At 47.1% G+C, this 12,542-nt stretch overlaps 1 protein-coding gene and 1 long non-coding RNA gene across 3 annotated transcripts in view; both read right to left on the bottom strand.

Annotated features, from left to right (window-relative positions):
* Positions 1 to 508: 508 nt before the first annotated feature.
* On the bottom strand, positions 509 to 6,936 carry LOC103388243 (circadian-associated transcriptional repressor-like). 2 transcript variants are annotated; one of them, XM_017037814.2, is made up of 7 exons: positions 6,204 to 6,932; positions 4,141 to 4,481; positions 3,959 to 4,034; positions 3,575 to 3,653; positions 3,148 to 3,331; positions 2,348 to 2,453; positions 509 to 1,414 (listed from the first exon to the last, which is right to left on the bottom strand). In XM_017037814.2, exons 2-7 carry the CDS (start codon positions 4,477 to 4,479, stop codon positions 1,410 to 1,412), a joined length of 789 nt encoding a protein of 262 aa, XP_016893303.1. In that variant the 5' UTR covers positions 4,480 to 4,481; positions 6,204 to 6,932; the 3' UTR covers positions 509 to 1,409. The 2 variants fall into 2 exon arrangements, with proteins under 2 accessions (XP_016893303.1, XP_008321374.1); XM_008323152.3 differs by having other exon boundaries at positions 509 to 2,453; positions 6,204 to 6,936.
* Positions 6,937 to 7,972: 1,036 nt separating this feature from the next.
* The window catches only part of LOC107989411 (uncharacterized), a 9,217-nt gene continuing 4,647 nt past the window's right edge, over positions 7,973 to 12,542 (bottom strand). Inside the window, exon 4 of the long non-coding RNA XR_001760943.2 lies at positions 7,973 to 9,337. This is a non-coding gene — a long non-coding RNA (uncharacterized LOC107989411). The remainder of the gene's footprint in view (positions 9,338 to 12,542) is intronic.

The following is a 12,542-nucleotide window of genomic DNA, read 5'->3' as shown; positions in this document are numbered from 1 at the left end:
ACTATGGTGGGCTTTTGTCATAGGAAGACGAAACGGGAGAGAAGGGAGCTACAAATGAACAGTGTCTGATTCCTGACCCAACAGTAGAAAACATATGAAAATACAGGAAATAAAACCATAACAAATAAGTGCAGTAGGTCGGTCTGTTACGACCGTATCAACACAGGAGTGGGCTGGAAGACGCCCCCCCCCCCCCCCCCCCCCAGAAGCCCCCCCCACCCCCCCCCCCCCCAGCCCTGCCACCAGGGGTCGCTGTGTCTGTCTGTCTGTCTGTCTGTGTGACTGGAAGCTGTGTGAGTTTTAGCTACGAGTCCGGCACTGAATTCAAAAACACTTCACTCTTTTCAACGGTTTCACATCATTAACTTCACAACACTGAGAGCAGGTTTGTAAATGAAGAGCGCGCCGACGTCACGACGTCGGGGGGCGGAGTCAGAACGAGAGAATAGCAGCAGTTAACGCAGAGCGGTAGAAGTTACATTGACACGTTACTTTATTTACGTGTTTACGTTGTTTTGATTTTTTTTTTCAAGTTTTCAAGAGCACCAACTTTAAGTGCAGGTCGAACTGATCCGGTTTGGATCGGAACGTTGTCTCCGGAGACGTTGGTGCGTTGGGGGTTTGGGTTTTTCTACAGCTTGTATTTGACGGCGGCCGTTGTGTGTTGTGAAAAATGTGACCGTATGAGAGTTTCACGGAATAAAGTGTAAAATACGAGGAAGCGATCCAAACGCGGTTCGCTCCCAGCACCGAAATACTTCTCTCTGAAAACCTCACGATTTGGTAAAAAAAAAAGGCACAGTAGTCACATGGTCATCAGGAGGAACCTCACCTCCTTCACTGTCCTCTCAGTATGATAGAAATAAAAAAAACAAAACATTTAAAACAGCGTCTCCCCCGTCAGGTCAAAGTAATCCCCTGCATGAACACAGGAGGCGATATTGAGCTGCCCTTCAAATAAATACGCAGAATAAATAAAAGCAGAGTCAGAACAACAACATATGAATAAATTAAGTGTGGGTCTTCAGGGTCCTGGAGAGGTCCTTGGGGCTGGTCCTTGAAAGTCTTTGAATAGTCCTCCTTGGATTGATCCTGGTCCTGGTCGTTGATTAGTTAGCAGTTAGGACGTCACAACTCACGCCGCTATGATTGCTGTTGGGGGGGGACGGGGAGGGGGGGGGGGGCTGCGACGACTGACGTGGGCTACATTCTGGTCTGGATGAAACCGACTCATCCGACAACTGACCACGTGTACTGTATACTGCATTTCCGTGTACTCCCTGTGTGTGTACTCGCTCTCTCTCTCTCTCTCTCTTCAAGTGAATGACTCCTGCCATATAACAACTACACCAGTACGTAACCATGGCTCACCCTGTCCTAATATTCTTCAAGTTGATTTAAGCAGGATTTCATTCTGAAAAAAACAAACAAAACAAACGTCACCTTTTCACATTTTCATGAAGAACTTCCTGCTGTTAAAAAAAAACAAAAACATCTCGTTTTTGATTCTCCCTTGTCGGTCATTGACCTTTGAACTTTTTCCTTTTTCAACATTTTTTTTTCCGTTCCCTAAAAACCTCCGTTCACGGTTGGTCGATTCATACAAATATATTCTTCTGTATTCGATGCTAACAGTTACTGGACTTGTTGTGTTTCTTTCACTGACATCAAAGAATCTACCCCCCTATTTTTACCCCCTCGTCCCCCCTCCCCGTCACAGCAGTGTTGAGCAGAGTGTGGGCTGCTGTCAGCTCTTTCCTTCTTTAGTGCATTGGGGTGTTTCAAGGGGCGGGGCAAACCCCCGGCGACGGCTCAAGTACGACAGGAGTAGTAGATTGTTGTTGACCCTGACAGACGGCGGTGGCGGCGGCGGCGACTGTCTCCCCCTCCCCCTCCCTCTCCTTCTCCCTCTGTTGTCCATCAACAGGCTGGCTTTGGCACCGGGGGGGCATCTTCAGATTTCCGGGGTGCTTGGCAGGCGTGGTGGAGGAGACGGCGCTGTCCTGTGTGGCAGGGTTGCCCCTCCCCTGTGGGACGAGGGGGGTGGGGGTCACAGGCTGGTTCTCACTGTTGCCCGCCGGAGGTGGGGCCTCGTGCGAGGGGCAGGTTTTACCCGGCGACAGGATGGGGGCGACGTGAACCCACGTCAGGCTCGGCTCTGAACTTTGACCTGTTTTGTAATTGGACGCCCTGCCGTCACTGTCCTTTCCCTGCGGGTCGTCACTTTCCTGACCTTTAGTGGCAACATTCTGACCTACGTCACATGACAGTGACGGTGGTGGAGTGGGAGGAGGAAGAGGAAGAGAAGGAGGAAGAGGAGGAGGAGGAGGAGCTGTGTGCCTTTCACCTTGGTCTGGCTTCGTCCTCTTTCCTTCTGCTCGGCTCCGTGAGCCCCTGAGTAGACCTGAGGGGGGAGGGGGGGCGTCCGTACCTGTCCAGCTGAGCCTTCGCTTCTGCAAAGACAAACAAAAAGTTACTAACGAGAAAATATATTTAGTATATTCACAGAAATATATACTGTACATCGTTATAATCCTGTTGGAATATATTTAATTATATTAGAGTTAAACAGTTTAATTTCAAGTTCATTTCTTTTCATTTGAGTCCCTGACCTCAAGGGTCTCCAACCTCCGGGCCAGGGACCAGTATTTGGCTTTAGCCATTGAGACGATAAAAATCTTATTTGGAATTTTTTTTTTTTTTTTTGGGATTTCCCCAAAAAATGATCCAATTTCACCTAATTGCTTTGAAACTATTGTTTCTTTACTGCAGGAAGATTTGTCTTTGTTCATGGATGTGACAGCAACAGGCGGAATTAAAGACCCGTCCACTAGGTGGCAGCAGATGGCTGTAAAAATTAAAAACAACATCTTTAGAGCTGTTGGAGAATCATTCTTTGTTTTTCTTCAATTCCTGTGAGTTGTGTTCAACTAAACAGGTGGAGGCGCTAAGATCGTTATATTTCTTATATATCATTTTGTTTAGTTGTGAAATACGTATGTGATGTGGCCTAAAATAGGTCTCCTCATGTGGCCCAGTCATGGACCGTAGCCCACCTTCACCCAATGACTGCTGGGATCGTCTCTGGCTCCGCCCTCAACCTTACCGTAGATAAGTGAACGCCCGCCGCCCGACGTGTATTCTCACCTTGACAGGTATGTGGCGCTGGTCCCTGTGCTTGTGTGGTGGTGTGGAGGTGGATGTGCCTTGGTGCGTCAGGGCAGGGGCGGAGCCCAGAGTGGAGGCTGCGGAGGCCGGTCGGGTGGGGATCTGAGGGAACCACATCTTCAGCATCATCTCCACCTGCAGCAGAATGTTCAGGTATTTCCCCCTGGAGACGGACGGACGGACAGTCAGCAACGGGTGACGTCACCGTCGGGGAAACGTCTCGTCGTACGAGTTAGTGCAGAGTTAAGTCAATCACTGAGTTAGTCAGGTTAGAAAAAACACTGGAGCAGGAAGATCACCCTGCTGGTCGGTTATGGTATAGTCTTTGATTAATTAAACTAAGATGTTGTGACGGCAGGTGGTGGGGGGGGTGAGAGGGTGAAGGGGGGTGTAGAGGATGTCTCACCCGATGTCAGGTTTCTGTAAAACCCCCACAATCCTCTGGATCCGATCCATGGCGACGCTCTGCTGGAAACTGCTCAGACCTGTCAATCACAGACACAGTCAGTGTGTGTCACCGTCTCACACACACACACACACACACACACACGACTGCTGTGTGACATCAGCACACTCTCCTGAGCAGATGAGTCAGCCACGAGTGTGTCACAACACACACACACACACAGACACACACACTACAGCACTCTGCTGCAGGAGACAGAGGGCAGGCAGACATAAACCTGTGTTCAGCACCTACGCCTCAGTCCACACACACACACACACACACACACTCACACACACACATTCACACACACACACACACTCCGGTCTGGCAGGAGATGCTTACCTCGTTCAAACCGGCCCTTCTTCAGTCCATTCAGCAGCTCCAGCAGCGGTCGGATGAAGCCCTGCAGCTCCGCGCACTGACACAAGGGGGAGGACAAGAGACAGATTACCACTGAGACTGTTGACTCTGGACATTCTGGACATTCTGTCCCCACCGTCCGGTCTCATCCTCAGGTTCCTCACCTTCTGGGCAAAGATCAGATCTCCTTCTGATTTGGTCACCTGACCGGCCTCCTCCAGACCCGCGTCGCCTCCTTTGACTCCACTCCGCGGCCCGTACGACGACTCCTCCTCCTCCTCCTTATCTGTCGAGCCGTCGCACATCCACTGGGACCCGGGACTCTCCGACCCCACGTCTCCACTGCCGGCATCGGTGGCGGCGGCTCCGCCCGTGGACGGGCTGTCCGTCAGGAAGACGTCGGCGTCGTCCTCCACCTGATCTGAGTCGCTGAGGAGGAGGCTGTCGCTGGAGCTCAGGGAGTCGAAGGAGGGCTGGGAGGAGGTGCTGCCCTGAGACTGCATCGCTGTTAGGGCGGCAGCAGAGAGCAGGGGTTAGAAGGACACGCAGTGAGGCCTTAGGGGGGAGAGGAAGGGGGAGAGAGGATGGGGGAGTAAACTGCTTGGGTGAAAACTCAGAGCAGGAGTCAGGGGGACGGGTGAGAGAGAGACACAAAAACACTGCAGAACGACCTCTTCCTGTTTTGGCAAAACTCACATGTCACACACACACACACACCTCTCCCAAAAAGCCTAACCCAAATGACTGAAGATGGAGACTCTACCACTGCCCTAGTTTAGGGTGGTGCAGGGTGGAGCTGGAGCTGGAGCTGGGCACAACAATGGTAGAGCATGTCTGGCTCCCATTGAGGAGACTGGAGGGGAGAGTCAAATGTGAGGGGGGGATGGGAGTCTGTGGGGTAATGAAATCAGAATAGTCTCTCTCTCTCTCTCCCCCCCCCCTCTCCCCCCCCTCTCTCTGCCCCCCCCCCCGCCCCTCCCTCTCTGTCTCAGACTTGTGCTTCATCCCCCCGTTTGGTTTTAAACCCAAAACTCTCTCTCTTTCCTCTCCGGCTGTGTCTCTGTATGCCTCTCATCTCTCTCTCTCTCTCTCTCTCTCTCCCTTCCCCTTCAGCTCATCCTGTTGGTAACGTGCACGTGCACACACACACACCAGCTTCCTTTCCTCGTCCACAGACCACCCCTCCCTCCTCCTCCTCCTCCCTTCACATTTCTACAGTCTGTATCTCTGACCATGTGCCTCCCCCTCTCACCTTTCTCACCCGCTGCTCTCTGATCCCTGCCTCACGGAGGGGGTCACTGGAAACACACGCCGCGGCCGACACGGCTCTGTACGTCACTACGACACATTTAGCCACAACAGCCCGTCAGACAAAGACGAGCTGTGAGAAATGTCTCTCTTTTTTTTTTTCTTCTCTCATCCACAGTCTGTCCACACGGACGAGAAATGAACAAGAAAATCACTGTTGTTGGAAGATTTCACCACTCCACCCCCCCCCCCCCCCCCCCCAACCCCACACCCCCACCCCCCTATAGAACAGACAGAGAGCTGAGCCATTCACACTCTGTGTGACTGACGGCTGATTTCCTCCTCAGACCAGTTTCCTCTTTCAGCCCAATGTGACATTGTTTCAGTGAAACAATAACAGGAAGAAGTCAATCATTAAATTAGAATATTTATATTTCTATAATCATGTTTGAGTCATTAACAGTGTGGTCAGTAGTGAGCTGGGTGAGGGAGGGGGGGTGGTGGTGGTGGTGCAGAGCTGACAGGTACAGGATGGACCATGAGGCTGCAGCGGCTCAGGTGTCCGTGTCCCTGTCCGTGTCTCTGCATCACCACCGCCGCCGGAGCTCAGACTGAAGGTTCGGTCCATGTGGACCACATGTGATGAACACCACGACCCGATGACGCACACCAGCAAAATAGTCGGAGAAACCGTGATTTAAAATATATATATATATTTAAAAAATCCAGTCAAAACAAAAGTATTGATTTTAAAATTGTGAAATTATCGCCCAAATTACGAACATATTCCGGATTAGATTCTGCGCAGTGTTTGGGAATTTTGGAATATAATGTAACGGGGACGCGCAGGAAACATTCAGGACAGGACATTCCGTTAGGGTGAAGTGCGAACTTCGGGAGACCATAGTCTCTCTCCCCCTTTCCCTCTCTCTCTCTCGCACACACACCCCCTCGCTCCCACTCACACACTCCGACTCACCGTCAGAATTGTGAGAATAAAAACAGCCGCTGCCTGAACGCTGCCTCTCTCTCTCTCTCTCTCTCTGTCCCGTGCTTTCACCGACAGATGGGTGAGGGCTGAGTCCGCAGCTGGGGCAGCAGCGCCGGGGCAACAACCTCTCCGTCTCTCCTTCCCTCGGTCTCTCCTTCTGACTCCGTACCTCCGTCTCCCTCCACCCGGCCGCTCACCGACGCTCTCTCCTCCTCTCCACACTTTACGAGCGTCAACATGTGCGCGGATCCACGTGCTCACGCTTTGCGCCCATCCCATTGGCTGCAGGCCTGTCGGCGAAGCGCGCCATTGGCCAAACGTTTTAGCCAGTGATGGCTTTACCGGACCGTCATTGGCCCGCGGCCCGGGTCACTCCCGGCCCAGCCCACTCATGTGTTTGCGGTGCGGGACCCGGGCTGCGCTACTACGGCTACAGCTGGTAAATACACGCACGCTGCGCGGCGCCGGCACGGGAGGATCACGGTATAGTCATGGTGCTCACGGTTCTGTGGACGCGCACGCCCCTCCCGTCAACTTCGGCAACTGAAAATAGAAGCAGCCGTGCACGCGCCTCATAAACGAAGAACCTTATGCAACTCCGACATCACACTGATGAGCTCTGATGAAAACTAATGAGGAGGAGAGGAACAGTGACCGACACTGAGACACGGACTCTGGATCACAGCAGTTCGTCACCACATGAACAATATTATTAGTTATTATTATTGTTATTATTGTTATTGTTGTTGTTATTAGACCTCGAAAATGGGAGAATTTAAGTGTTTTTAAAACATGATCATTACAAAGAAAAACAATTATTTGAGTGACAACTGGATCTGATTAAAAAATAAACTGTACATATAAATAAATCTGAACTTCTGGAAATTGCATTGATAAGATCAGACAGTCAATGGGGAGAAGAATCAGTGATTGAAAAAAAAAAAACCCTGAAAAATATCTCTGGTAATAACTGGTACGACATGGAAAAAAAAACAGTACTCAAGAAAATACAAGCTTAAGGTGTAAACATCAGAGTTTATACCAATTAATGATGCTAAAAACTTGCTAAAAAATTCCAGGGCGTCTGTTTGGAATTCAGGAGTTTTGTTCATATTTAGTTCTATTATTTAAAGAGATTTTTTGGGTACTTTTGAAAACCGTGAACCTTATTTTGTTCCACTGAACTGCTTGGTTTTGAAGAGATAATAAACAAAAAAAAACATGGAATAACATTAATTTAAATTCATAGACTAGAAGACTACAAATGTTCTATTGTGAATGATTTCCTTTTCACACAGAAAAGTCTCAGATTTCTCAGACAACCGTGAGGTTTCTCCGTCCATGGTTTGGTCCAAACTTCTCAACAGTCTCATTGTCACTTCACTAAACTGGATTCTTCATACGGTTCCAGTCAGAGCAGAACTGTGAATAACTGACTGAAAACTCTTGGTGCCTTTTACTCTCACCATGTAGCAACAGTAGAAACTGAGAGACTGAGAGTTCTTTATCCTGGAGGTACTGTTTTAGGTTCCTGGACCGTGACACGTCAGCCTGTCTAGTAACAGTTCTAGTGCTTGTTTATTTTCTAGAACTCTTTCTTCTTCTTCAGATTTGTATGAGTTTTTTTTTCTATTTTCCTACATTTTCTTAGAAGGAGTGAAAAACTTGCCTATCAGACAAACATTTGGAGACAAACTTGCCTATCAGACTTTGTGACTCAAACATTTGGAGTGACTCAGTTCTCCTGTCAAAACCTCAACGACGTCTGAACTGCATCAACACCACATTAAAAAAAAAAAATGGAGAGGAAAATATATTCTGATCTGTTCTGGAACATTCCGTGTCATTGTCACCGGTCGGTTAATTGACAACCACGAGCATCAAATGGGATTTAATGTTTGAACATAATGCAGTAAGTCACTGTTCAAGCCCACGATTCATGGCTGAGGAGAAGGAGCAGCAGCCCCTCCCTCAGCTTTACTACCACACAGTGAACCCACCGACCCCGGCTGGAAACACGCAGTGTAGCTTAACCAGCATTTATTGATCACTCATCTTCATCAATGTCATCTGCCCCACCACCACCATCATCATCATCTTCTTCATCATTTATATCTGACATACTGGGATTTTCTCTCTTTCTTTGTGTAGAATAGCAGCGTAGATATTCTCATACTGGTTCTACTGGTGTTAGTGGTTGTGAAATACCAGTAGGAAGCGTGAGGAGTGGGGGATGCTTCTAAGCGCCTTGCGTGCTGCAGTCAGGGGAATGGGCTGCCCATCCCCCCCCTCCCTACACATACAACATACACATGAACCCACTGAACCCATCGCTCAACATACACATAGTATGTAGGACAAACACACACACACACACACGTACATACACATGCACACTCATTTTAACCATGAGCCACGTCCACTGAGGACCATCGGCACCAGGTGAGTAAACCATCTCCCCCTATTGTCCCAACAGTAAAAGGTTTAACCTTTGGTAATGGTAAACCCAGGTCTGTGTTTGTGTTGCACACGCAAAAGAGACCAGGTCAACAGAAAAAGACTTCCACCCCCCAACCCCCCAGCCTCCCCCCCAGTAACATTCCTATGCATCACATGAACCCAGTGAACCTCCTCTGAGTTCACCAGTCCGCCCCCACCGCCCCCATCCTCCCATCCTCCCAGTTCCCATCCCCCATACTGGTTTCTGTGGTTGGTTCCTTCCACCCATCACGGTGCCTTGTATTGACATGCTTGAGAATTCAATAGGAACGGCCGTGTTAAGCCTAAGCCTGTGGGAGGACTGTTTGCTGATGAAGTGGGTCAAAGTTCAATGTGACAAATTTGTTTCCAATACGAGCGGCGACGGCCTTTCACTGCCGGTGTCTGAGGAGAGAAACTGAGCAACAGACATGTCAAAAAAACAGCAAGCTGAGTCTGAAAAACATGGAGTCAATGATTCCCTTCGTGTCTTACTGCTGGACCGTGTGTCCTCAGATGACAGGGCGTCCTTACGTCGGGGTGAGGCAGGGGGAGCCCAACGACAGCGCAGTATATTCATGTGAATTTGACACTGTTTAACGTGAACGTCCCGCTGTGACTTCACCGACATTTCTTTAATGCAGCTGGTGAAAAAAAAAAAAAAAAACACATGAGAGTTTCTCTCAGGCCACCGACGCTGCAGCAGGTGTGGTCACGACGCACGCACACACACACACACACACACACACCACTTGGAATAACTGATCTGCCTGAGGGAGGCAGGCTTCAGGACACACTGAAGTGTCTCCTCTCCCTCCACACGGGCTGCACAGAGTCTCAGGTTTCACCTGAAACAAGGAGAGCTGATAAAAACAGAACAAACTCCATCGCCTGTCTGTCTCTGTCTGTCTGTCTCTCTGTCTGTCTGTCTCTCCGTCTGTCTGTCTCTCCGGAGGTTTTTCAAGGAAAGTTGGTCCCTGGGTGAACAGGGTCATTTGGGGTCTTGCAGTAGACGGTACCAAAAGTCTGGATCATCCAGAAATTGGAATACAACAACAACAACAACAACAACAACAATGACAACACACATATATGTTTTTTTTTCATGCATTAAAAATAGTTTAAAATAGAGTTTGAGTTGATGAGTTTACTCTTCAAATTGTCGTCCCAGTGGATTAAAGTTATGTTTTTATGTCATGAACTTTGTATTCACTTTTGAGTTGACAGCAGCAGGTTTGAAGACTGAAGGGGAAGTTTAAAATAACTTTTCTGGTTGTTTTACATTTCCTCATTTAAGCCATCTGGAATGTATTTTAGAATAAAGTGTGTGTGTGTGTGTGTGTTTACCACTGCCGTTTCCCCCACAGTCCACATGGAAGGTGATTGGATGAATCATTGACTCTAAGTTGGCCACAGCTGTGAGTGTGAACAGTTGTTTTTCACAGAGCAGACACAGAGTCAGGGCCTGAAAAACGAGTTCCTAAAACTAACAGAGAGACAGTAGATACATATGGAACTTTATGAACCCCCCTGGTGGAGGCCTCTGGTACAGTACCATAAAAACACATAAGATTTCTAGTAATCTCTATGGTATTATAAATAATAATATATATTTTATATAAATGTATAAATAAAAAATAATATAAAGCCACATATATATATATGAAACAAAACAGTTCCTTTTGAATTTTAGATCTGTGATTGAGTATAATTTCCAGAACTTCCTGCTTCAGGAACTTCCTGCCTCAAATGCTAAATAAACCCTTAGCCGTTAGCATTGTGAACCGGTGTTTAAGGTCCGTGGATTACACAGCACACACGGCCGACTCGTGTGGCTGCAGCCCGGGTACTGCAGTACAGACAGAGGCTTCTCCCCGGGGACACTCACAGAAGCTCCGCTGCAGGATTTGTGAATGAAATAAACTGACACGCCCACCAAGACGCCACGACCAATCGTGTTTAAGGAACTTTCCTAAAAACCACGCCTCCACGCTGAGAGCCGAGTGACCAATAGGAAACCAGTGAAGGTGACTGGCGTTTGCATAGTTTGGCGGAAGCCGCCGCACATTCGACAAGTAAAAAAAAAAACAGAGAACTTGAAAGAATACTCTCAAATACAAGTACAAGTATAAATATATGTTACTACAATATAATGATTCGAAACGACAGATTTTTCACAGTTAACCAGAAGCGTTACGGGAAAAAAAAAAAAAGTTTCAGGAATGTCATTTATGTCGTGTAATTTAAGTAAAATGTCGTAAAAATGTCGTAAAAATGAAAAGGAGAATCAAATGTAAACTCATCAGCATAAATCTGTCAGAGCATTACTTTGATTTATGTAAAGGTTTAGACTCAATAATGATTAATTATTATGCGTGTTTTATTAATATATAACATTATCGACGATGCACGAAATGAAGAAGAAAAGAAAAGAAAAGGAGAAGAAGAAGACAGAGGAGGGAAAACAATATTTTATTAACTTAAATCTCGTCAGGAAACTTGACTTTATCACCGTTGCCTTTACTCGTGTTGTTTTGTTTTTGTTTTGTTTTTTTGTAATGAAAACTTAAACTAAAACATTTTTCTACACAGCCTCTAAATTCTGCATTTATTTGCATTTATTGACGAGTCATGTGGTTCTTAACTAGTAGGACCACCGTGAGCACAGAGCAGCTCCCTGTTCACGTCACTGACACTGACTGGGACCGATGTTTCTGGGAGGGTTACAGCGCCCTCTTGCGTTCTTAAAGGAACACAGCCACGACGTAAACCGTTAGATTTGAACAGACGCTGTAAAACAAACAAAAATGTAATGTATTAATTAATAATAAAATAAAATATATTGTTATGTTATATTTTGTTTTATTAATTTTAACACATAAATATGTGCTCCTTAAAACGTGACCAAATTTTCAAATATTGTCTGCAGAAATGCAGCCCCAAACTTGCCATAATAATCCAGACAATAATTCAGTTCTGTAGTCCAGATTCTACAATTTGTTGTATAATTTAGTATCTTAGCTTCATTTCCATGTTGTATTCAGAGGATATAATTGGTCCATTCATTCCTGATCGGCTCAGGAACTAACAATAACAACAGGATTGAAGGCCAGGCCTTCTACAAACTGTAGCTCTATATTGACTGGAGGGCGCTGTTGCACAAATATCCTTAATTTTTTTTTCTTTCTGCTTCGTCAGAACAGCTTGAACTTCTACAATTCCACGTCTGGCTGAGAAGGACTGCGTCAATGTAATATAATATACTCTGTGTCCTGATGCTGTGTCAATCGATGTAATATATACTCTGTGTCCTGATGCTGTGTCATGGTGTTCGACCTCTGACCTAAGACTGCCCTTTACAGGCTGACTAAGGTGGAGTTTGGTGAAAGAGGGTTTTTATCAGCCATTTCTTCAGAAGTTTACACTTGGGTAATCATTAACTGTGAAGAGGAAATAAACATTTTATTTAAGTAACTATTTCACCTCCTTCCTTTCGTCGTCTTCTGTAGAAATGAGTCACAGCTCGGTGTGACTCCACGGCGCCCTCCTGTCACTCGGCTGACTTACATCACACTTGTTACAGCAGCTGATCAGGTCTGTCACCTTCTCACCTCTGATGTGATCAACACATTTCTAATTTTTTTCCCCTCTTTCACACGGCTCTATCTCTCATCTGTCACAGAAACTGACACCGAATCCATTCTCGCTCACTGCTCTGTTTGCACTCTCGCCCCTGATGTGTTCACTTTCTTCCCTCCTCGTTCCCCTCCTTCTCTCCATCTGCCTCCCAGCATGAAAAATCCACACTCTGGCCCCTGAACAGTGCTGTGGCAGGTGGAATAACCCAGT

The sequence above is a fragment of the Cynoglossus semilaevis genome, chromosome 13 (genome assembly GCF_000523025.1).
Source record: "Cynoglossus semilaevis isolate Cse_v1.0 chromosome 13, Cse_v1.0, whole genome shotgun sequence".
Lineage (NCBI taxonomy): Eukaryota > Metazoa > Chordata > Actinopteri > Pleuronectiformes > Cynoglossidae > Cynoglossus > Cynoglossus semilaevis.
Note: the sequence above shows the minus strand (reverse complement) of the source record. Positions and strands in the feature narration are given on the sequence as shown.

What these genes read in the sequence shown, in the direction of transcription:
- LOC103388243 (XM_008323152.3), bottom strand. Translation starts at nt 4,479, where the DNA reads ATGCAGTCTCAGGGCAGCACCTCCTCCCAGCCCTCCTTCGACTCCCTG. An exon ending in ATCTGATCTTTGCCCAGAAG is followed by an intron (nt 4,035 to 4,140) that starts GTGAGGAACCTG and finishes CCCTTGTGTCAG; the next exon opens with TGCGCGGAGCTGCAGGGCTT. An exon ending in AGCGCCACATACCTGTCAAG is followed by an intron (nt 2,454 to 3,147) that starts GTGAGAATACAC and finishes TTGTCTTTGCAG; the next exon opens with AAGCGAAGGCTCAGCTGGAC.